The 26,723-nt window shown below is 43.3% G+C and overlaps 1 protein-coding gene across 4 annotated transcripts in view; it reads right to left on the reverse strand.

The window, feature by feature from the left end:
* nfrkb (nuclear factor related to kappaB binding protein) overlaps positions 1-26,723 on the reverse strand; it is a 161,174-nt gene that overhangs the window by 85,921 nt on the left and 48,530 nt on the right. For all 4 annotated transcript variants that reach the window (XM_043676950.1, XM_043676947.1, XM_043676949.1 and 1 more), the window contains exons 8-11: positions 8,704-8,788; positions 5,341-5,521; positions 3,603-3,708; positions 2,832-2,952 (exon numbers count right to left, since the gene is read on the reverse strand). In XM_043676950.1, coding sequence (XP_043532885.1) covers positions 2,832-2,952; positions 3,603-3,708; positions 5,341-5,521; positions 8,704-8,788 — 493 coding nt within the window. The remainder of the gene's footprint in view (positions 1-2,831; positions 2,953-3,602; positions 3,709-5,340; positions 5,522-8,703; positions 8,789-26,723) is intronic.

The raw sequence follows: 26,723 nt of genomic DNA on the forward strand, positions 1-26,723 counted from the left end.
TATACCACATCTACTGCTTTCCCCTCATCAACCTCCTTCGTCACCTTTTCAAAGGATTCAATAAGGTTTGTGAGGCACGACTTGCCCTTCACAAAACCATGCTGACTATCCTTGATCACATTATTCCTATCCAGATGTGCATAAATCCTATCCCTTACAATCCTATCCCTTACACTAGCCCACTATCCTCCATATGCCTATGCAATGCCCGCTTAAATGCCCATAAAGTTCACCACTGCTACTGGCAGGGCATTCCATGAACTCACGACTCGCTGAGTAAAGAACCTACCCCTAACATCTGTCCTATACCTACCACCCCTTAATTTAAAGCTATGCCCCCTCGTAATAGCTGACTCCATACGTGGAAAAAGATTCTCACTGTCGACCTTATCTAAACCCCTAATCATCTTGTACACCTCTATTAAGTCATCCCTAAACCTTCTTTTCTCCAATGAAAACAACCTCAAGTGCCTCAGCTTTTCCTCAGATTATTTATTTTAGTGATGTTGCTTGGGGGACAAATCTAGGTAAGCAAGCCAGGGATAACTCACCTCTTCAATCAGTGCCATGGCACATTTTGCACCCACCTGAAATGGTAGAGGTGGCTTTGGCTTAATGTCTCATTGGTAAACAGCTGCTCCAACAGTGTAGCAATTCCTCAGGACTGCACTGGAAGGTCAGCCTAGACCTGCCTTCTCGAGGTTTGGAATGGGACTTGAAACTTAGAACCTTTGGACTTAGACAGGAGAGCAGCCAAAGAAGCCATGACTAATAAGTTCCTTTCAGTCACCCAAATTCATGCACTCACTCATTTTGGGGAGGCAACGACGAAGTGTTATTACGGCTGACAATCACGAGACCCAGGTAATATTCATGGGACACGGGTTTGAATCCTACCATGGCGGACAGTGTAATGTGAATTTTAAAAAATCTGGAATTAAGAGTGTATTGATGATTATGATGCATTGGAGATTGCCAGAAAAACCCATCTTTGTTCATTAATGTCCTTTAGGGAAGGAAACTACCATCCTTACCTGGCTTGGCCCACATGTGAATCCAGACCCATAACAATGTGATTAACTCTCAACTGCTGTCTAGGCAAGTAGTGATGGCAATAAATGCTGGCTTCACCCCATGAATGAATTAAAAAAAAACTCCAAGGCTGATCTGGATTTGTTCACAGTAAATTTGTACGTGTTCCCGACACAATGGGGCCAACTCATTTAGGAAATGTAGATCCAGTTTCAATCACAGGGCGGCACAGTGGCTCAGTGCTTAGCACTGCTGCCTCACAGCATCAGGTCCCAGGTTCGATTCCAGCCTCGGGTGACTGTCTGTGTGGAGTTTGCACATTCTCCCCATGTCTGCGTGGGTTTCCGCTGGGTACTCCGGTTTCCTCCCACAGTCCAAAGATGTGCAGGTCAGGTGAATTGGCCATGCTAAATTGCCCATAGTGTTAGGTGCATTAGTCAGAGGGAAATGGGTCTGGGTGGGTTACTCTTCGGAGGGTTGGTGTGGACTGGTTGGGCTGAAGGGCCTGTTTCCACACCGTAGGGAATCTAAAATCAATTCTTAATTAGATTCTTTCAACTTAAAATAAGGCAACTTAAAGCTTGTGACTGCCGACTTTAAACGATTGATTGCCTTTGAAATAAACTACAAATGACACTCTAAATTGAAGATTTTGACACTTTCTTACCCAGCAAATGCAAACAATCACTCCAAGGCTGATCTGGATTCACTCAGAGAATGTGTGTACTCCAAATACAAAGGGCCTAGCTCACTCAGTAAATGTGGATGCATAAATAACCACATGAAATATTTCTATTTTGATGATACATTTATATCCGCACACCTGACGGGAGTAAAATTAGAAATCATGGAAATATACTGCAGGTCAGGAATCTGTCTCTGTAAACTTAGCACTTCATCCAACGGCTAGTCATTGGAAGTGAATTAAAACAGATATGCAAAACCAACAAAAGACTGTGGCTACTAGGAATGTGAAATAAACTCAAAGTGCTGAAGAAACTCAGCAGATCCAGCAGCATCCATGGAGCTAGAAACAGAGAAAATGTTTGGAATCTGATATTACATTTCTTCAGAACAATGTTTTGAGCAAATTAAAAGGAAGGAGAGGGAGGAAGAACAACAGGGAAATTCTATAATCAGATGACAGGACAGATTAAATTACAAAATATGTCACAGTAGAAGGAAATCGTAATGTGTAAATTACAGAAAATGTTCAGACTAAGTGTGAATGGCTGGACAAACAAATGCCAAACACAATGTGAAGAAATAAGAAGAAACAACCACATCTTCTTTTAAAACATCAAACCAGCAAAAACATGACACAAGTGGGGCGAGAGTTTAAAAGCCAAAATATGGAATCTGATGATTGGAACCTGTTGATACCAAACCTACCAAAAGGTCAAAATGATGAGCTAAGATTAAATCCTGTCAGAGATTCCAATCACCTCAGCCCAATCTGTGTAATTGGGTACTGCAAAGAAAGGTCAAAAGAAGGGAAAATCCAAAAATGTGCAGATTTAGGCGGATTGGCTAAGTTAAATTGTCTGTACTATCCAGGGATCTGCAGCCATGGGAAATGCAGAGTTATAGGGATAAGATAGGGGGTAGGACTGGGCAGGATGCTCTTCAGAGGGTCAGTGTGCATTTGATGGGCCGAATGGCCTACTTCCACACTGTGGAGATTCTGTGACATCTCACTCAACTTGTGAAAGAAAGTGAACAATATTTTAGTTTTCAAGCATTACGTAATCATATAAATTACAGTCACTCTTTATATGAGAAACCAGACTTACTCTCACCTTCACCAGAAAGGAAGCGGACAGCAGAATGGACTAGTTCTGACCAGTTGGAAGCATCTGAGAACCAAGAGTTTAACGTACTGGGAGCTGAGATCTGCCACTCAAGCACTTTCTCCTCAATCTGTAAAAATACACCACAAGGTGAAAATGTACTGGAGACAATTCCTGTGTCCTGGTCCCTATCTCTTCTGTCTCAACATTATAACATATAGTATATGCAATCTAAGACATAAAAAATCAGCAATCGACAAACAAGAATAGACAACAAAGTGTGAGCAAGTATGGGATGGGGGGGGGGCAAAGAAGATAGTGAAAAGAACTGAGTGTGCTCATGTGTGGGTGTGAAGGAATCAATGAAGGGAAAAAACAAGTTAAAGAATAGGACAGGGAAATGGGTATGGATGAGGGAGTGCAAATAGAGAATGGGGTGGGGATAGACGTGTGGGAGTGGGGAGGGGGGGGTGAGGACGATCGAGAGAAGGGAGAAAGGAGAACCCTAAGTGAGTTGGTAAGAATAGGAAGAGGAAACATATATATCCCTACATTTCTGATATCATTGGAAAGCTTCTGTCCAATGCCTCTGTATCCTTAACAATGATGACCAAAAACAGGAACATGAAGGAAAGTGCGGTGACTCGCAGACTATTTTCTTTTGTGACAAATAGTTTTTCCTTACTGAGGATGCATCACAAAAGGAAATACTAACTTTTGCAGACAGCATTGGAAATCAAATGCTGCTGTTACCCCTAATGTCAATATTGTGCCACTTACCCCAGCCAAACTTGCCTCTCCCTCTGCCAGCAAAATCTCCTGTAGCAAACCAAAGAAACTGCCTGTGATCCCAGGAACTGCTGTCAGCTTCGTCGCATCTAGAGTCCTGCACAAAATACACAAAGCATTCAAGTTTAAGGGCCACGACACAGATACAGTTTAACAATGACTCCACTACTCCTTTTTACCAAGCCTGCACTGAGTTTGAGGAAGGCTGTAATCTGCATGTTATCAGTGTCATACTCAGTTTTTCAATCATAGGTCTTCCAATTTGTCCACCATCTTCGAGAACCTCTTCTTCATTTTCCAGCTGTCCTCACATCACAGAATCACTACAATGCAGAAAGAGGCCACTTGGCCCATCGAGTCTGCCTCCGCAGAGCTTCCCATCTAGATCCAGACTCCAACGCTATCACTAAATCCACATTTACCATGGCCCATTCACCTAGTCTACACACCCTGGACAAGTTAGCATGGTTATGCGCGTCTTTGGACTGTAGAAAGAAACTGGAGCAGCAAAGGAAACTCGCAGAGACACAGGGAGAATGTGCAAACTCCACATAAACAATCATCCAAGGCTGGAATTGAATCCAGGTCCCTGGTACTGAGATGGCAGTGCTAATCACTGTGCCATAGTGCCACCTGACATGGGTCTCATTTCTATCAGGAGATGGTCACAACATTTCCTGAATTGGTTTTTCTCTGCTCCGCCACCACCCAGCTCACTCAAAGAATGATCTCCCCTTACTTAAATCTCAGTTGTTCACTGCTTTGTTCACCTGCGCTGGTTTCACATCCTTAAATATATGTTCTACTGCATCTTTAAAAGCCCTCTCATCTTCACTCCTACTTCTGTCTTGTTTCACTATTTTAAATTCCTCCTTGGACACACATTTCCATTGACTCTTAATTCCTTGAACTCCCTTTTAAAATTGCTCTCCCTGTCCTTGCTGCCAGCGTAACCTGGAGTCATCTACTGACCTCTTCATTCCTGCCCCACTCTCTACCATTCTTAATCCAACTGTCAATGGCAGGGTATCTTGCTGTCAGCAGTAGGATTTCTCAGATTCCCATATCCGCATCTTATTCAGGAATTCTACAAAGCTTTGTCTGGCCTGTATGGAATCCCCCATCCCAAGAAAGGATAATTCTGTATTGTTATGATACTCCCACAGTGCTGTGAGGAAAGGGCATTCTGGCATTTCCACCTGGTGAAAAAGTGAAAGACTGGTGACATATGAAATGGTGAAAGAAGTTCAAATCCAGATGGTGTTTGACTCAAATGAGGACCCTTGGAGGTGATGGTGTTTCAGTGCACCTAGTCCCCTTGTCCTTCGAGATCGTGGCTGTGGGTTTGGGAAATGCCACTGAGAAAGCCTCTAGCCTGTCCAGGCTTTCAAGCTCCTTGATGCATGACCAATTGACAATAGGCCTTTCAAATACCAGAGTACAATTAGAGTCCCACATGTCATCCAAATGTTTAAACACAACTCCCGCTACATTCTCGCAGCAGACAGATCCACAGAGAGCAGCCACACAACTGATCCCTTTAGTTTGGGGAATCTGAAGAGACCGTGGAGTGACTGGAACTCTCTTGCTGCTGAGACTGAGTCTGTGCTCACTAAAGTGGGGGAAAAGCATTCACCTCGACTAATCTGTCTACATCCATTCACATGGTTTGGGTTGTAAACTCTATCACAATTGTACCAAGCACCTGAATATCTAATAAATTACTTACTGTTCAGGAGCAGAGACTGGTCTGGTGACAATCTGCTGCTCAGGAGCTGCTGCAGTACCTCCCTCAGCTCCTGATGACTCAGCTAAATCTTCTGGTTCTGTTTTTATCACTTTGAGTTTCTTTTTCTTCCTCTCCTCTTTATCCTTCACCCGCTTCTTTGGGAATGTAAGATCGAGCAAAGCTTTTTGGGATATAGAACAAAGCATTAATTTCACAACTGCGCACCTCCTTGCAAAGCTCAGGGCCTGTTCCCAGGGGTAAATATCAGTCAACATTCCAGAAGAACATTGCTTTTCAGCTCAGCCATCTCATGCCATTTCCACAGTTAACTCAAGAATTAGCCTCTCCGCCCTTTCACTTACATACTTTTCCTTTGCAATGTCATGCAAAAGCATCCATCTATACACTGTTAATTCATAACCCTCAATCTCAATGTTTCACTTGCTATTCTCACAATGGGAGACGTTACTAACTCTCCAGCAAGCTACAGCTTTTCCATCTGAACATGGAGATACAACTCTGTGTCCTTATCACTCACCCCATTCCCTTTCCCAGTGATAACTATGGATCAAATCAGACTGTCAGTCACTTCAGAGTCCTGGTATCCCTGAGTTGAGCTACATAAACTGTACTCCCTAACAAAACAAAAACACTCATTTCCAAATCAGCTCCAATCTTTATTTTTAGAATAGCTCAGTCCACAAGCCATTAAAACCTTCATGCATTCTAACATTCTCCTGGTTGACCTCCTAATCTCCACCCTCCATGAATTTGAGCTCAGCAAAGCTCTGCTTGTACCGTGCCCTATGCAATGTCCCACTTACACATGTGAATAGCTTCTTCTTGCTGACCTGCACAGCTGCAGAGTCACAGAACAGTCCAACTCGCTCATACTGACTAGACATCCCAACCTGACCTAGTCCCATTTGCCAACATTTGGCCCATATCCTTCTAACCCTTCCTATTCATATCCATCTTTTAAATGTAACTGTACCTGCCTCGAACAGTTCCTCTGGCAGCTGGTTCTATACACGCACCACCCTCTGTGTGAAAACGTTACCCTTGGATCCTTTTTAAATCTTTCCCCTCTCACCTTCAACATACACCCTTTAGTTTAGGACTCCACCACCTTCAGAAAAATACCTTGGCTATTCACCCTATCTGTGCCCCTCATGATTTTATAAACCTCTAAGGTCACCCCTCCACCTCTGACATGCCAGGGAAAAAGGCCTCGGTTAGTCAGCCTCTCCCTTTAACTCAAACGTTTCAGTCCAAGCAGTTCTCCTATTCCTCAATGTCTATTATTAATCATTGTGTTTCAACTATTTCACATCCCTACTCTCTGTAACAACCCAAGTCTTCAGAATCTCTCTCCCTCTGACTCGACCTACCCCCATATCCTTGCTTTTCACTAGCAATAGATCAATAACTCCCTCTGCTTTGGACTGTGGAATTCCCTCCTGCAAACTCTCTGTGTTGATAATCTTTTCAATTCTAGACTGATGTGAGTCTTGTCTTAATTCCACTTCCCAGTCTTACTCTATCTTGAATATACTTAAGGACCCAGCCTTCACTGCTCTCTGGAATAGATTATTCCAGAGATTAACAACACTTTGACAACCCTTTGAGGGTGGCTCAGTGCTTAGCAATGATGCCTCACAGCGGCAGGGACCCGGGTTCGATTCCATCTCCCTGTGTCGGCATGAGCTTCCTCTCGGTGCTCTGGTTTCCTCCCACAGTCCAAAGATGTGCAGATTAGGTGAATTGGCCATGTAAAATTGACCATAGTTTTCAGGGATGTGAAGGTTAGGTGCATTAGTCAGGGGAAATGTAGAGTAATAGGGTAGGGGAATGGGTCTGGGTGAGTTTTCTTTGGAGGGACAGTGTGGACTTGTTGGGCCAAATAGCCTGTTTCCACACTGTAGGGATTCTATGTTCTTTAAAGAAATTTCTCATTTCTGTCTTAAGTAGGAGAATTCAATATTTTGAAACTGAATCCCCTTGTTCCAGATATTCTGAGCACAGACATGCTCTCAACCTGACCTCTTTGTTACAACCTTAATGAAGTTAATTTGTCAACATGATTTTCTTTTCACAACACCACGTTGAATCTTCTAGAGTCATGATTTTCTAAATGCCCTGCTGCCACTTCATTAATAACAGACTGCAGCATTTTCCTAATGACAGATGTAACGCAAGAAGGCCTAACACTTTGTGTTTTCTATTGTGGTACTCCATTAGTAGTTTTTCCAAACACTGGGATCTTGCCAGACTATTAAGGCATTTTAAAAGGTTACAAACAATTCATTTACAAATTCTGCAGCCACTTCCTTTAAAACCCTAAGATGCATGACATTGAACTTTACAAAATTTAATCAACTAGATTTCCCAACACTTTCTCTAGCTTTCATGATTATTTCAAGCTCATCTTTTGCCTTCCTACTATTCTTCAAATGCTTTGTATCTAGCATTGTAAAGACAGATACAAAACATCTTCTGTCTCTGTGAAGCTTTGAGCTTTTCTATTTGAAAGTTGTGCACTCAGGATTTGATTTCTCAACACCGCCACATGACCACCCTGATCCTGCTTGTCTTCTGATCAGGTTTTGAAGTGTGCCATTGGAAATGTTTCAACAACTAACACACAGGTCAAAACACAAACACAGAACAAGTCAAACAACTTTCTGCTGACAGATCAAACACAGGCATGTCAAAATATCCAACAAATTTTCACAACAGTTCATAATTAAACCTGTTGAGACACCAGAAATTAGCCCAGAGATCTCTAACCCCACATAGATAACCCTAGCCTACTCCGAACACCCTACAAAAAGGAAGCTCTACCTAGACACCCTCCTTCTGGGATGCTATCATTTCCACTGATAGACACTGGCATCCAGTCCACCTCACCTCCACATTGACATTGGCATCAGCACAACCATTCCTGTAAGATACTGGCACCTGTAAACCACTGGACATGCACATGCCAGATAGGACGGAGATGCAATCCTGAGAACTTGAGTTTGAATTCAATCATGGCAATCTGTGATTTGAGTTTAATTTTAACAGAAACAAAAATCTGGAAACGGAAATCTAGCAGCAGCAAAAATGACCATGAAGCTGCTAGACTTGAAAAAGTTTGACTGGTTTACAAATGTCTGAGAGAGATTAGACTTGCCATTCTGATGTGTCTGACCTACACAGAAGTGCTTTACAGCAAGGCAGAATGAGACCCTTGGTTGTATCACATAAAAGGTAGTCCAATTGCAATTCAGAGGTTACTGGGACTGGGGATGATATATTAGACCTGCCACAATTCTTATAGCCAAAGGATGAATAAATGAGGAACCAAGCTTCACTCACCTGCCAGTGAGCCCCGTCGGCCAGCATTCATACGAGTGATGATATCATTGAAAGTCAAGTCACCAGTTGCAAGGTCGGGATGGTCCTGTGGATGAATCAATGGGAGAAAAATATAATGCAGAGCAAGGAGGAAAGGGGAGGTGGGACAAGGGTTGGTGGGGGGAGATGATGAGTATGGTGCAGGACATAACTGCATTCTGTTGTACTGGGCACTTTCAACCCTTATTAAAGAGAATTCACCCTGACCCTTTCCCATCAACATAACAGCAAAAAACAAGAAATTGTCTGACCTACAAGAACAATTTGCCAAGTTCCTTTATGTCTTCATTGTACTGGGAAGATGATACACTATCACAGATTGTAAGGGAAGTTTTCTAATGTTCCTGGTTAGGTTGACGGCAGTTAGCTGTTTATCTTTGTATTCTCTCCACCAAAAGATTCCAGGAAAATGGAGACACAGCAAAAAATGAATGAATAAAACAAAGAACTGCAGATGCTGAAGATCTGAAACAAAAATAGAAATTGCTGGAGACAACTCAGTAGGTCTGGCAGAATCTGTGGAGAGAATGCAGAGTTAACGTTTCAAGTCCAGTGACCTTCCTCCAGTCCTCTGAAATGTTCAAAATTCAATGAAGGGTCATTGAACTTGAAATGTTAACTCTGCATTCTCCCACTGGCCGACGGGACTGATCCACAGATGCTGCCAGACCGGCTGAGTTTCTCCAGGAATTTCAGTTTCTGTAATGATGAATGAATGCTAGTTCTTTCAGGGCATCTCACAAGCAGTACCCTTATTGTTTCAGGGCTACGTGGCTACAAATCATTTTCAGAGAAGCCAGTGAGAGATACAATTTTGATATTGCTTTTGTGATGAACTCTGCAGTTTGAAAGAAGCTTTTATTTTTGAGACATACCCCAGACAAAATGGATGGAAAATAATTCTGGAACAGTGAAGTGTAATTGGATTTCTGCTTGTAGGGTCACTTCTGAGAAGTCCCTAATGAATTAATGTTGCTATAGGAATGAGAGAATGAAAGCAAGGCAATTATAAAAAGGCAGACACTGATTGGAGTGCTACACATGTTTCAGCTTGTTGTGCTACACATGTCCCTTATATTTAGAAGGAGCAAGCAGAGCTCTCTACTGTAAAGGTCAGGTTTTCTGTTTGACAGAAGAAACATCAGACAGGGGTTCTTGGTGAAGCAATATGGGAGTGACTGAAAAGAACTGAAACGTAAAGTTCTGTGCATAGTTCAAGCAAGCTAAAGAGCTAGATATTTGAATTAGAGAAAACCACACCATAAACACGGGGTATTGTTAGCTAGGTGGCTGAAAAGGAAAGCTACACCATCAGGACTGTCATAATCCAAGGGAAATAATCCAGTGACATGCAGCCATTCAGTATTAATCATGTCAATTGAACTTGGATGGAACAGATTTGCTAGTGGAAGTGATATGAATGCCAAATCCATTGATTAGGAAAAGTGAGACATCCTACAGATTGTTTAGATTAGATTCCCTACAGTGTGGAAACAGGCCCTTTGGCCCAACAAGTCCACACCGACCCTCCGAAGAGCAACCCACCCAGACCCATTCCCCTACATTCACCCCTGGCTAATGCACCTAATACTACGGGCAATTTATTATGGCCAATTCACCTTACCTGTACATCTTTGGACTGTGGGAGGAAACCAGATTGCCTGGAGGAAACCCACGCAGACACGGGGAGAATGTGTAAACTCCACACAGACAGTTGCCCGAGGAAGGAACTGAACCCAGGTCCTTGGCGCTGTGAGGCAGCAGTGCTAACCACTGAACCACCGTGCTGCCCCTATAGAAGACCTTGGGGTTCAAAAACCTTGGAGTTTGAGATGATGCTTTGTGTGAACCATGTGAGAATTGTCTTTGTTCTATCAATGAAAATGAATTGTACCATTTTCATTCAAACACTATTTGTCAGCGAATGTGTGTTTAACTTCACAATAACATTGCATTTGACTCTTGAGTTCCTTTTGTTGCAGAACTCCTTTCTTCTTTTGGTTTCTATAAGGATTTGAACACCTTGCTTTACTTTTTGATATGAAGCAGAGTGAAATACTCCTTTCAATCCTGAACACCAAATATCAGCAAGGAATACTGCCTTTGAAGAGAGCACAGCATGAGTTTACCAGAACAACAGAAAGACACCAAACTTTACATCATGAAGTGAACGAACTTAAAGTAGGATTGTATTTACTGAAATAGTGATGGTTGAAGAATGATGTAATAAAATCCTCCAAGATATTAATGGAAACAGAGAAATCATTTTTCCTGATTGCAGTGTCTAGGACTAGGAAACAAAGTCTAAACAAGAACCAAATGGTGACAGACATTGGAATCCATTTGCAAATGGAAATTAGATATTCTAAAAAGGTGCCATATTCTAATCAAAACGTTAACAGTTTCACTCTGCACAAATGCTGCCGGACTTGCTGAGTATTTTCAGCACTTCTTTTTTATTGCAACTAAAATTAATAGACTTATGCTAGCCCAAGGTAGTAAAAGATATGGGGAGAAGATGAGTGCATGGAGTTAGGTCACAGGTGTACCATTAACCCAACAAATGGCGGCCAACACACTGAAGGTGGCAGAGGTTCCTCCTGTTTCTTCTTTGGTTTTGGCTTTTCAGTGTATATCTTTAATGAAGTAACAGAGGGAGTTGGCGAGATTACTGTTGTTAATGTATATGTAGACTTTCAAACCATGCCTCACAATTGACTGGTGTTAAAAATTAGTCATGATGTGGAGGTGTTGGCGTTGGACTGGGGTGGACAAGGTCAGATGTCAGATGACACGAGGTTATAGTCCAACAGGTTTATTTGAAATTACGAGCTTTGAGCGTTGCTTCACCTGACAAAGGGGCAACATTCCAAAAGCTTGTGATTTCAAATAAACCTGTTAGACTATAACCCGGTGTCATCTGACCTTCAAAATTAGTGAGAGCATAGATGTAAATTTTGCTAAGGGAGAAAAAGTAACATAGAATGATTTCTTTCCAGCCTAAAGTGAACTTAACAGCAATATTGTTGGGAGAGCAGTATTCAGCTTTTTTGATGCCCTTTCTAAATTACTTGGACTTTGGTGCACAAAGCCGAACTTCAAAATCTGCAGAGGATCTAATGCAGGTACCCTGTATATGGGAAATGTTTGTGAGAGTGAGTAGTCCTGTCCTGTGCCAAATCACACACCCATGACAAAAGAGAGCCCACTATAAATGCCGGAGGAAACACCACAGAAGCGCTTCACAGGAGGCTCCCAAGCACTGCGGATGTCACCTAGACAGGGGACGAAACGTTTGCAACAAAAACTTCCAGCTTGGCGAACAGAACCACAGCAACATACCAAATGGTGGAGACCAGCAAGATGTGTGACATACCCAGGTCACAGTCATGGCATTTGAGGAAAGTGGTAGACACCTGTGAGGAGTCCCAGAGCTCACGAATATGGCGACCAATATATTGCAAACAGCAACATAATAATGATCGGCAAATCTGTATTTGTTATGTTGATCCTGAGATGAATGTTGGTCGGTACATGAGGAATAACTCTCATACCCTTTTCTGAAGTGGTACAGAACCTTACACATTCACCCGAGCAGGTAAAATAGGGTCTGATGTTTCTTTCAAAAGACAGCAATTACAAAAATGAAATTCTTCCTCTACTGCATTGCAGTGTCAGTTTTGATCTTTGTGATCAGATCCTGTGGTGATCCCAGAACCTTGTACTTCAGAGGCAATCAACTAAGCCACAGCACTCAAACACAGCAATAGAATACAAAACAATGAAGCTATGCTAAACTCTTCAAAATCAATATTTTCTTCAGTATTTACAAACGAGAGGGACCATATTGTTGAAGAGGAGAGTGTGAAACAGACTGGTAAGCTAGAAGAGATACTTGTTAGGAAGGAAGATGTGTTGGACATTTTGAACAACTTGAGGATAGACAAGTCCCCCGGGCCTGATGGGATATATCCTAGGATTATGTGGGAAGCAAGAGAGGAAATTGCAGTACCGTTGGCAATGATCTTCTCGACTCCACTGGCAAAGGGAGTGGTACCAGGGGACTGGAGAGTAGCAAATGTTGTGCCCCTGTTCAAAAAAGGGAATAAGGATAACCCCGGGAATTACAGGCCCCTATTCATGTAGCCATCCAGATGCCTTTAAAATGTTGTTATTGTACCAGGGCCCATCACTTCCTCTGGCAGCTCATTCCAGATATGCACTATCCTCTATGTGCAAAAGTTGTCCCTTAGATTGCTTTTAAATCTTTCCTCTTTCCCTTAATCCTATTCCCTCTAGTTTTGGATTCCCCTACCCTGGGAAAAATACCTTTGGCTATTCACCCTATCCATGCCTCGCATGATTTTATAAACCTCTATATGGTCAACCGCTGACATTTCCTGGGAAAATAGCCCTAGCCTGTGTCTCCCTATGGCTCAAACCCTCCTGTCCCAGCAACATCCAAATATGGGTGTGTTCTTCTGTTTGATGAAGATTCCTGAAGAAGGGCTAATGCCCGAAACGTCGATTCTCCTGTTCCCTAGATGCTGCCTGACCTGCTGCGTTTTTCCAGCAACAGATTTCCATCTCTGATCTCTAGCATCTGCAGACCTCACTTTCTCCACTCAGGTGGATAGAGCTTGTAAGAAGGCCTATGGTGTATTAGCATTCATTAGCAGAGGGACTGAATTCAAGAGTTGCGAGGTGATGTTGCAGCTGTACAGGACCTTGGTTAGGCCACATTTGGAGTACTGTGTGCAGTTCTGGTCACCTCACTTTAGGAAAGATGTGGAAGCTTTGGAGAGGGTGCAGAGAAGATTTACCAGGATGTTGCCTGGAATGGAGGATAGGTTGAGTGCTAGTCCTTTTCTCATTGGAATGGCGAAGGATGAGGGGTGACTTGTTAGAGGTTTATAAGATGATCAGAGGAATAGATTAGATTAGATTAGATTAGATTACTTTACAGTGTGGAAACAGGCCCTTCGGCCCAACAAGTCCACACCGACCCGCCGAAGCGTAACCCACCCATACCCCTACATTTACCCCTTACCTAACATTACGGGCAATTTAGCATGGCCAATTCACCTGACCTGCACATCTTTGGACTGTGGGAGGAAACCCACGCAGACACGGGGAGAACGTGCAAACTCCACACAGTCAGTCGCCTGAGGCGGGAATTGAACCCGGGTCTCTGGCGCTGCGAGGCAGCAGTGCTAACCACTGTGCCACCGTGCCGCCCACAAATAGATAGAGTAGACAGTCAGAAACCTTTTTCCCAGGTACAATAGAGTGTTACAAGGGGACATAAATTTAAGGTGAAGGGTGGAAGGTATAGGGGAGATGTCAGGGGTAGGTTCTTTACCCAGAGAGTGGTGGGGGCATGGAATGCGCTGCCTGTGGGAGTGGCAAGAGTTAGACTCATTGGCGACCTTCAAGCAGCAATTGGATAGGTACATGGATGGGTGCTTAAGCTAGGACAAATGTTCGGCACAACATTGTGGGCTGAAGGGCCTGTTCTGTGCTGTATTGTTCTATGTTCTATCATTGGTTAGACCATAATCCAATTCCAGGCAGCACATTTTAGGAAAGATGCCAAGGTCTTAGAAAGATACAGAAGAATATTACCAAAAATGCAGCAGGGATGACAAACTTCATTTGAGAGAAGCTTAAATGAGGACGCTTCAAAGTAAGGCACAGGCACTGCTGGGATTTGAAGCCAGAATCTACTGATTACAAGATTGGATTAGATTCCCTACAATGCGAAAACAGGGCCTTTGGCCCAACAAATCCACACCGACCATCCGAGGGGTAACCCACCCAGACACATTTCCCTCTGACTAATGTACCCAACACTCTGGGCAATTTAGCATGGCCAATCCCACCTGATCTGCACATCTTTGGACTGTGGGAGGAAACCGGAGCGCCCGGAGGAAACCCACGCAGACACGGGGAGAACGTACAAACTCCACACAGACAATCACCTGAGGCTGGAATCAAACCCGGGTTCCTGGCGCTGTGAGGCACCATTGCTAACCACTGAGCCACCGTGCCGCCCCAAAGGTAGCACTTTACAGTTTGTGTGACACCCTGATTTAGCTATTTAATGTGGAAAGTCAGAAGTCTTTCTCCATCAAGCAGCAAAGAGATTTGATAGGGAGTGTTAAAAAATCATGAATGTTTTTGGATTCTGTGCTCAGTCCATCTCTGGAACAGTAATGTACCTCAAGTAAGAGCAACAGGTGAAGCAAACTGTTTTATACTGCTGCTATAAAATTATGAGACTACCTAAGAAGAAAAAAGGAAGTATACATAAGGTCTAGGCAACTGAAAACAGACGAAGCTTTGGAAGAATATCGGGAAAGTAGGACGAAACTGAAACGAGGAATTAAGAGAGCTAAAAGGGGTCATTAAACATCTAGATTAGATTAGATTACTTACAGTGTGGAAACAGGCCCTTCGGCCCAACAAGTCCACACCGACCCGCCGAAGCGTAACCCACCCATACCCCGACATTTACCCCTTTACCTAACACTACGGGCAATTTAGCATGGCCAATTCACCTGACTTGCACATCTTTGGAGTGTGGGAGGAAACCGGAGCACCCGGAGGAAACCCACGCAGACACGGGGAGAATGTGCAAACTCCACACAGTCAGTCGCCTGAGGCGGGAATTGAACCCGGGTCTCTGGCGCTGCGAGGCAGCAGTGCTAACCACTGTGCCACCGTGCCATCTTTAGCAAACAGGTTTAAGAAAAATCCCAAAGCCTTTTATTTGTACATAAGAAGCAAGAGGGTAACAAGAGAAAAGGTTGGCCCACTCAAGGACAAAGGAGGAAAGTTATGCATGGAGTCAGAGAAAATGGGTGAGATTCTTACTGAGTACTTTCCAAGGAGTATTCACTAAGGAGAGGGACATGATGGATGTTGAGGTTAGGGATAAATGTTTGCTTACTCTTGGGCAAGTCGGCATAAGGAGGGAGAAAGTGTTGAGTATTCTAAAAGGCAGTAAAGGTTGTCAATTCCCAGGTCCAGAGGGAAGTGAGAGAGGAAATAGCTGGGGTCTTAACAGATATCTTTGCAGTATCCTTGAACAAGAGTGAGCTCCCTGAGGACTGTAGAATTGCTAATAATATCCCCTTATTTAAGAAGGGTAGCAGGGATAATCCAGGTAACAATAGACCGGTGAGCCTGACATCAGTAGTAGGGAAAGTGCCGGAGACGATACTGAGGGATAGGATCTATTTACATTTGGAAGAAAATGGGCTTATCAGTAATAGGCAACATGGTTTGTGCAGGGAAGGTCATGTCTTACCAACTTAATAGAATTCTTTGAGGAAGTGACAAAGTTAATTAATGAGGGAAGGGCTATACATATCATATACATGGACTTCAGTAAGGCGTTTGATAAGGTTCTCAATGGTAGGCTGATGGAGAAAGTGAAGTCGCATGGGGTCCAGGGTATACTAGGTAGATGGATAGAGAACTGGCTCGGCAACAGGAGACAGAGAGTAGTAGTGGAAAGGAGCTTCTCAAAATGGAGAACTGTGACCAGTGGTGTTTCACAGGGATCCGCGTTGGACTACTGTTGATTGTGATATACATAAATGATCTGGAGGAAGGTATAGGTAGTCTGATTAGCAAGTTTGCAGATGACACTAAGATTAGTGGAGTAGCAGATAGTGAAGGGGACTGTCAGAGAATGCAGCAGGATAGAGATAGATTAGTGAGTTGGGCAGAGAAATGGCAGATAGAGTACAACCTGGGCAAATGCGAAGTGACACATTTTGGAAGATCCAGCTCAAGAGCGAACTATATGGTAATTGGAAAATGGAAAAGGGGAAAATTGATGTACAGAGAGATCTGAGTGTTCAGGTCCGTTGTACCCTGAAGGTGGCAACACAAGTCTATAAAGTGGTCAAGAAGGTATACGGCATGTTTACCTTCATCAGATGGGATATTGATTACAAATGTTGGCAGGTCATGTTACAGTTGTATAGGACTTTGGTTCGGTCACATTTCAAATACTGCTTATAGTTCTCTTCACCACATTACCAAAAGGATGAGGGTACAGAGGAGGTTCACCAGGATTTTGCCTTGTATGGAAGGAAAGGAGGTTGAGTAGACTAGGATCATTTTCATTAGAAAGATGGAGGTTGGGGGGAACCTGATTGAGGTCGACAAAATCATGAGAGATATAGCCAGGGTGGATAGTAAGAAGATTTTTCCCCAGAGTGGGTACTCAATTACTAGGGGTCACATGTTCAAGGTGAGCATGGAAAAGTAAGGGAGGTATGCGTGGAAGGTTTTTTACGCAGAGGGCGTTGAGTGCCTGGAACGTGTTGCTAACAGTGTTGGTAGAGGCATCATTTAAGATGTAACTAGACAGATATATGAATGGGCAGGGAGCAGAGGGATACAGATCCTTAGAAAATAGACAATAGGTTCAGATCGAGGATTTGGATTGGCGCAGGCTTGGAGGGCCGAAGGGCCTGTACCTATGCCGTAATTTTCTTTGTTCTTTGTACCAACACGAGTGGTGTTCACCATTAACAAGATTCTGCAGTCAAGCCAAAATAAAAAATGTGCTGCTTATCACACCAATCAACAATGTGGTAGATGAATTTCAGTGCTGGTGTGATACCAAATACGTAGGATGTATGCCCCAAATCTATAGGATCATATAAAACAGCATCACAAGGTTCCAATTTGTGTGAGACCCTGGCTTATCTGGTTAAAGTGCCTGACTTGTAATCAGGAGTTTCTGGTTTCAAATCCCAGCAATGCTTCTGTTTCAGGTTGAAGCTTCCTCATTTAAGCTTCTCTCAAATGCTATGTTGTTGATCCAATCTTATGGGGGAGGTAATGTATTGGCAATCCAAAACCCAAGGTTAATGTTCTGAGGGCACAGGTTTGATAGCCACCATGGTAAATAAGACCATAACACATAGGATGGGAAGTATGGCCATTTGGCCCATCGAGCCCACGCCGACATTCAATCATGACCTTCGGCACTCGACGTTGCGCCGACCTGTGAACTATTCTCAGCTCATCCCCCTACACTATTCCAAAATCATCTACGTGCTTATCTAAGGATTGTTTAAATCTCCCTAATGTAACTGAGTTGACTACATTAGCAGGTAGTGCATACCACTCTCTGCGTAAAGAACCTGCCTCTGACATCTGTCTTAAATCTATCACCCCTCAATTTGTAGTTATGCCCCCTCGTACACACTGACGTCATCGTCCTAGGAAAAAGACTTTCACTGTCTATCTTATCTAATCCTCTGATCATCTTGTATGTCTCTATCACATTCCCTCTTAGCCTTCTTCTAGCCAATGAGAACATGTTCAAGTCTCTCAGCCTTTCCTCATAAGACCTTCCCTCCAGACCAGGCAACATCCTGGTAAATCTCCTCTGCACGTTTTCCAATGCTTCCACACCCTTCCCGAAATATGGGACCAGAACTGTACACAATAGTCCAAGTGTGGCCGCACCAGCGTTTTGTATAGTTGCAGCATGATATTGCGGCTCCGGAACTCAATCCCTCTACCAATGAAACTTAACATACCATATGCCTTCTTATCAGCACTATCCACATGGGTGGCAATTTTCAGGGATCTATGCACATGGACTCCAAGAATCTTTTCATTTCCCCAGTACTCTGCATTCCTGTTATTCTTCCCAAAGTGCATCACCTCACATTTAGCTGCATTGAACTCCATTTGCCACCTCTCAAGCCCAATTCTGCAGTTTATCCAAGTCCTCATGAAACCTGTAACATTCTTCCACACTATCCACTACTCCACTGACTTTCGTGTCGTCAGCAAATTTACTAATGCATCCACCTTTGCCTGCGTCTAAGTTATTTATAAAAATGACAAACAGCAGTGGTCCCAAAACAGATCCTTGTGGCACACCACTAGTAACCGGACTCCAGGCTAAATATTTTTCATCAACCATCACTCGCTGCCTTCTTTCAGAAAGCCAGTTTCTAATCCAAACTGCTAAATCACCCTCAATTCCATGCCTCTGCATTTTCTCCAACAACCTACCATGTAGAAACTTATCAAAGGCTTTACTGAAGTCCATGTATACCACGTCAACTGCCCTACCCTCATCTACATGCCTGGTCATCTTCTCAAAAAACTCAATGAGGTTTGTGAGACACAACCTGCCCTTGACGAAACCATGTTGATTATCTGAAATCATATTGTTGTTTGGTAGATGATTATAAATCTTCTCTCTTATAATCCTTTCCAAAACCTTTCCTACAACAGAAGTAAGGCTCACCAGGGTCATCTCTACTGCTCTTCTTGAACAAGGGCACAACATTTGCAATCCTTCAGTCCTCTGGTACCAAACGTGCAGACAATGATGACTCAAATATCAAAGCCAAAGGCTCTGCTCTCTCCTCCCTAGCTTCCCAGAGAGTCCTCGGATAAATCCCATCCAGCCCAGGGGACTTGTCTACTTTCACTCCTTCTAGAATTGATAACACCTGTTCGTAACTAACCTTGATCCTTTCTAGTCTAACATCTTGTACCTCATTCTTCTCCTCTACAATATTCTTCTTTTCCTGAGTGAAAACCGATGAGAAATGTTTGTTTAGCACCTCTCCGATCTCCACAGGGTCCACACTCAACTGCCCACTTCTGTCTTTGATTGGTCCTATTCCTACCCGAATCATCCTTTTATTCCTCATATACCTATAGAAAGCTTTATTCTATTTGCTAAAGACTGCTCATGTCCTCTCTTTGCTCTTCTTAACTCTCTCTTTAAATCCTTCCTAGCTGATCTGTAACTCTCCATTGCCTCATCTGAACCATCTTGCCTCATCAACACATAAGCCTCTTTCTTCTGCTTAACAAGAGATGCAATTTCTGTAGTAAACCACGGTTCCGTTACCTTATCATTTCCTCCCTGCCTGACAGGGACATACCTATCAAGGATACGCAATATCTGTTCCTTAAACCAGCTCCACATTTCCATTGTCTGCATCCCCTGCAATTTTCTACCGCATTCTATGCATCCTAATTCTTACCTAATCGCATTATAATTGCCCTTGCCCCATCGATAACTCTTGATCTGTGGCATGTACCTACCCCTTTCCATCGCTAAACTAAACATAACTGAATTATGGTCACTCTCTCCAAAGTGTTCACCTACAACTAAATCAAACACCTGGCCTGGTTCATTACCAAGCACTAGATCCAATGTGGCCTCCCCTCTTGTCAGCCCTTCAACATACTGTGTCAGGAAACCCTCCTGTACACATTGGACAAAAACTGATCCATCCGACATACAAGAGCTTTAGCATTTCCAGTCAATGTTGGGGAAGTTAAAGACCCCAAAATGACCACCCTTTTCCTTTCACTCCGACCCATAATAATTTTGATAATCCTCTCTTCCACCTCGCTGGAACTCAGCGAAGGCCTACAAAAAACTCCAAGCAGTGTGACCTCTCCCCTCCCGTTTCTAACTTCAGCCCACACTATTTTAGTAGATGAGTTCTCATCAAAATTTCTCCCATTTACCACTACACTATCCTTGACTAATAAGGCCACGCCTCCCCCTCTTTTACCGCCTTGCTTGTTCTTAATGAAAGGTCTAAATCCTGGAACCTGCAACATCCATTCCTCACCCTGCTCTATCCATGTCTCCGAAATGGCCACAACATCGAAGTCCCAGGTACCTATCCATGCTGCAAGCTCACCTACCTTATGTCGGATACTTCTGGCGTTGAAGTAGACACACTTCAAACCACTTTGCTATCTGCCAGCACATTCCTGTCACCGTGAAATCCTGTCCCTGTCCTCCCTACTCTCATCCTCCTATGCACTGCAACTACACCTCCGGTTCCCATCCCCCTGCTGAGCTAGTTTAAACCCACCCGAATAGCACCAGCAAATTTCCCACCCAGGATATTAGTACCCCTCTGGTTCAAGTGAAGACCGTCCTGTTTGTACAAATCCCACCTTCCCCAGAATGAGCCCCAATTATCCAAGAACCTGAAACCCTCTCTCCTGCACCATCCTTGCAGCCACGTATTCAGCTGATATCTCTCCCTATTCCTTGCTTCGCTATCACGTGGCACGCGCAACAAACCAGAGATAACAACTCTGTTTGTTCTAGCTCTCAGCTTCCACTCTAGCTCTCTGAAATCCTGTCTTACATCCCTATCCCTATGTCTACGGTACCTACATGGACAATGACTTGAGGCTGGTTGGCATTTCAACACCTCTTACCCGCACTCTCTCCGTATCCCTTAATTCCTTGCAAGATTAAGAATTTATCAATCTCTGCCTTGAACACATTTAAAGTCCCGGACTCCATTGCGCTCCATGGCAATGAATTCCACAAGCCCACAACTCTCTGGATGAAGAAATGGCTCCTCATTTCCGTTTTAAATTTACCCCCTCTAATTTAAGGCTGTGCCCACTGCTCATAGTATCCCTGCCTGATGGAAACAAATTCCCAGCGTACACCCTTTCTTGTATCTTGTAAGTTATTAGATCTAAAGTCTATTAGATGTCCCCTCAACCTTCTAAACTCTAATGAGTACACTCCAGGATCCTCAGCAGTTTATCGTATGTTAGGCCTACCATTCCAGGGATCATCTGTGTGAATCTCCCCTGGACACACTCCGGTGCCAGTATGTCCTTCCTGAGGTGTGGGGCTCAAAACTGGACACAGTATTCTAAATGGTGCCTAATCAGAGCTTTATAAAGTCTCATTGGCACATCACTGCTTTTACACTCCAACCCTCTTGACATAAATGACAACATTACATTTGCTTTCTTAACCACGGACTCAACCTGCAAGTCAACCTTTAGAGAATCCTGGACTAGCACTCCCAGATCCCTTTGTACTTTGGCTTTATGAATTTTATCAGTTTTAAAAATAGTCCATGCCTGTATTCTTTTCTCCAAAGTGCAAGACCTCGCATTTGCTCACATTGCATTTCATCAGCCATTTCTTGGACCATTGTCCTAAACTGTCTAAATCTTTCCACAGCCTCCCTGCCTCCTCAGTACTACCTGCCTGTCCACCTAACTTCGTATCATCGGCAAATTTCGGCAGAATGTCCCCAGTCCCTTTGTCCAGATCATTAATGTACAAAGTGAACAGCAGCGGCCCCAACACTGAACCTGCGAGACACCACTTGTCACTAGCTCCCATTCCAAAAAAGAACCTTTTATCCCAACTCTCTGCCTTCTGCCAGACAGCCAATCCCCAATCCATGCCAGTAGCTTAACTCGAACACCATGGGCCCTCACCTTACTCAGCAGCCGCCCGTGAGTCACCTTATCAAAGGTCTTTTGGAAGTCTAGGTAAATAACATCCACTGGTTTCCCTGGTCTAATCTACTTGCTACCTCTTCAAAGAATTCTAACAGGTTTGTCAGGCACGACCTCCCCTGACTAAATCCATGCTGACTTGTTCTAATCCGACCCTGCACTTCCAAGAATTTAGAAATCTCATCCTTAACGAAGGATTCTAGAACTTTAATTACAACCGAGGTTAGGCTAATCGGCCTATAATTTTCCATCTTTTGGCTTGATCCTTTCTTCAATAAGGTGGTTACAATAGCGATTTTCCAATCATCTGGGACTTTCCCTGACTCTAGTGATTTTTGAAAGATCACAACCAATGCCTCCGCTATTTCTTCAGCTACCTCCCTCAGAACTCTAGGACCGCAGCCCATTTATCAATTTTTAGACCTATTTTTAGATTTATCAATTTTTAAATGATGCAATTTAAAAGATCCATCATTCATTTGCATGCTGGGAGTGGACTTTGCAGTCAGCATGGGTGTATTATGGAGAAACTGCTGTTGAGGAATTATCAACCCAAAATATTACGTTACTGAACTATTACCATCTCTGCTTTAACTCAAAAGTAGCATCGGCAAAGTTCAGAGGAGAAGAGACAGAAGCGGAAGGTCAGCAGCGAGAGTTCCAGTGGGTAACGAAGCATGAGCCTAAACAGTTTCTGATAACTGTTGTTGGTGAATAATAGCTAAGTTTCGAGAAATTGTTGTTGGAGCAGAGAGCATCAGCAGTGAGAAAAAGTATTTGATGTTGTAAAGATTAATTAAGTTAAAGGGAGCAGATACAGCAGGAGAGCTCCAAATCATAGTCTGCTCCTCTTGCTCGATGTGGGAAGCTGGACACAGTTCTAAGCCCAGGACCTGCATGTGTGCAAGAAGTGCCTCCAGCTGCAGATCTGGATGCCCAAGTTTTGGAGCTGGAGGGTGTCTGGGGACACTGTGGAGCACTTATGAGGCAAAGACTGTAATGGATAGCAAGTATAGAGAGGTGGTCACACCGCAGATTCAGATTCTACAAGCAGGAATGGAATGGGTGACCATCAGGCAGAGTGGTTGGGGAGAGTTTAAATAATGTAGCAGGGAAATGGGAGTAGGGCAACAGATGTAGAAATTGAGGAAGTGGTAGAGACCAGGGTAAACATGACTAAAAACAGGCAGGCAAATGCTGGGAGCAGGAGAGATGGCCTGAAACGCATGTATTTCAATGTAAGAAATATAATTGGCAAGGTAGATGAACTCAGAACATTGTTTAGTACTTGGAACTATGACATTATTGCAGCTACGGAGACTTGGCTGAAAAAGGGACAGAACTAGCAGCTCCAGGCAAGATGTTTCAGGTGAGATAGAAAGGGATATAAAAGGGATGGGGCAGTTGCATTACTGGTAAAGGAGTATCTCACAGCTATACTAAGGGAGGATAGATCAGAGGACTCATGCAATGAGGCTGTGTGGGTAGATCTCAGGAATAGGAAAGGTGAAATCACAATGCTGGGGATAAACTACAGGCCTCCCAACAGCCAGTGGAAGTTCGAGAAAATATGTAGACAGATTTTAGAAAGATGTGAAATCAGCAGGGTTGTTGGGTGATTTTAATTTTCCCTGTATTGACGAGGACTAACTGTGTGCTAGGGGCTTGGATGGAGCAGGATTTGCAAGGACCATTCAGGAGGGTTTCTTGACACAGTATGTAAAAAATCTTAACAGGGAAAGGATTACACTGGATGCAGTTTTGGGAACTGAGCCCGGCCAGGTGAATGAAGTTTCAGTTGGGGAGCATTTCAGTAGTAGTGACCATAAACTAGAGGGCATAGGTTTACGGTGAGAAGAGAAAGATTTAAAAAGGGACCCAAAGGCAATGTTTTCATGCAGAGGGTGGTGCATGTATGGAATGAGCTACCGGAGAAAATGGTGGAGGCTAGTACAATTAGAAGACATCTGGATGTGTATATGAATAGGAAGTGTTTAGAGGGATAATGGCCAAATCCTGGCAAATGAGAATAGATTTAGTTAGGATATCTGGTTGGCATGGATGAGTTTACTGAGGGGTCTGTTTCCGTGCTGTATATCTCTATGACTGTAATAAACTTAGCAAGTTTTGAGAAGATTTGTAGCTCAGGTAGAGGTACATCGAGTTAGACCCCATCTATCACCCCCTGAGAAAAAGAACAGGAAGTGACTTCACCAAACCAAGAAACCCAAACGTATAAACAGAAAGCTGGAATTATCAGCAGTGCTTCGCCTGAGGCCGACTGAAGATGTTACCTAATAGGGTGATGAAACATCAGGAAATGAATCTCCCAGTTCTGTAATAAACTCTCTAAGTTTTAAGATACATAGGGATAGGGATAACAGCAGTCCTTGGGTGCAGGTGTTAAGTTGGGGGAAGGCAAGCTACAACAATATTAGACAGGAACTGGAGAATATTGACTGGAGGTGGTTGTTTGTAGATAAATCCACATTGGATCTGTGAGAGAATGTCTAACGGGAGCTGGTAAGAGTTCAGGAGTGGCACATTCCTGCAAGAATGAAGGATAGGTACGACAAGTTATGTGAACCTTGGATGACCAGGGAGGTTATGACTTTGGTCAAAAAGATCTAGGAGGATGGGAATTGACAAACCTTTGATGTATATAAGGAAAGCAGGAAATAACTTAAGCAAGGAATTAGAAGGGTTAAAAGGGGTCATGAAATGTCGTTAGTAAACAGGATTAAGGAGAATCCCAAGGCATTTTATACATATATGAAAAGCAAGAGGGTAGCCAGGAAAAAGGTTGGCCCACTCAAGGATAAAGGAGGGAATGTATGGATAGAGCCAGAAAAGGGAGGTGAGAGCTGAAACAAATACTTTGTGTTGGTATTCACCAAAGAGAAGGAATTGATGGAAGATGATCCCAGGGAAAGGAGTGTCAAACTTCTAAGCCAAGCTGATATTGAAGAGTATTGTGCATCCTAAAAAGTATTAAGGTAGGTAATTTCCCAGGTCCTGATGGGATTTATCTCAGAATATTGGGGGAGGTAAGCGAACAAATTGCTGGAGCATTGACAGAGATCTTTGTATCCTCTTTGACCACAGGTAAGGTCCCAGATGACTGGAGAATAGCTACTGTTGTCCCATTGTTTAAAAAGGATAACAGGGATAATCCTGGAAATTTCAGCCTTCAAATAGAAAGCAGGCTATACCACCAGTGCTTCATCCGGAGACTCACTGAAAATGATACCTAGTATGGTGACAAAACACCTGAAAACAAACCTTCCAGCTCAGTGAGCAAACCTACATCCATTACAGCCTCATGGCAGTGGTAGGGAAATTATTGGAGAAGATTCTCAGGTACAAGATCTACAAGCATTTAGAAGCAAATGGACTTATCAGCAATAAGCAACGTGGTTTTGTTTGGGGGAGGTCAGGCCTTAGTAACTTGATTCAGTGAGGCGGTGATGACGATGATTGATAGGGGAAAAGTGGTTAATGTTGACTACGTGGATTTTAGTAAAGCCTGTGATAAGGTCCCACTTGGCAGACAGGCATAAAAGATTAAATCACATGGTATCGAGGGTGTGCTGGCAAGATGGATACAGATCTGTCTTACTCATCGGAGACAGAGGGTAGCGGTGGTAGGAAGCTTTTTGGAATGGAAGGTTGTGACTGGTAATGTTGCACAGGGATCAGCACTGGATCCTCTGCTGTTTGTGATCAACATAAATGATTTGGAGGAAAATGTGGCTGATCTAATTAGCAAGTTTACAGACAACACAAAGATTGGAGTTGCAAATAGTGAGAAAGCTTGTCGGAGGATACAGCAGGATATAGATCAATTGGAGACATGGGCAGAATAATAGCAGATGGTTAGAAGTATTGATACGCAGGTCCACAGATCACTGAAGGTGGCAGTGGATAAGGTAGTAAAAAAGGCTACTGGTATGCTTGCCTTCACTAGAAGGGGCACGGAGTATAAGAATAGACAAGTTATGCCGCAGCTTCATAGAACCTTAGTTAGGCCATGCTTGGAATATATTGTACAGTTCTGGTCACCACACTACCAACAGGACATGGATGTTTTGGAGAAGGTACAAAAAAGGCTTCCCAGGATGTTGCCTGGAATGGGGGATTTTGACTATGAAGAAAGGTTGCATAGACTGAGCTTGTTTTCACTGGAATACAGGAGGTTGAGCTGCTGGATGATTTACTGCTCATGATATATATAAATGATACAGATGAGAATTTTTAGCAGAGGCTGAGGTGATAAGTTTGGGGATGACACATAGATTTGCTGGTGGTTAATAATGAGATAGAAGGTTCTGATTACCAGATGATTTTGACAAGTTGGTTAAACAGGCAGTTGGAATTTAATTTTGAAAGTTGAGAGGTTGAAAGTTGAAAGTTCACTTTCGGAGAAATAATAAGACAAGGGAGTGCTCATTGAATGGCAGGAAACTAGGAAGCTCAATGGAGCAGAGGGATCTTGAATAGAACCCTAAAGGAGGAAAAGCAAGTTAGGATGGTCGAGGAGGTATCCAGGGCACCTGCAGACACACATGGCAGTATTCGAACAAAAAAATCCAGAGTATGCTAGAGCTGCAACTCTGACATGGGGTCACTGGACTCAAAATTTTAACTCTATTTTTCTCTCCACGATGCTTGCAGACCTCCTG

Source organism: Chiloscyllium plagiosum, chromosome 35 (assembly GCF_004010195.1).
Source record: "Chiloscyllium plagiosum isolate BGI_BamShark_2017 chromosome 35, ASM401019v2, whole genome shotgun sequence".
Classification (NCBI taxonomy): Eukaryota; Metazoa; Chordata; class Chondrichthyes; order Orectolobiformes; family Hemiscylliidae; genus Chiloscyllium; species Chiloscyllium plagiosum.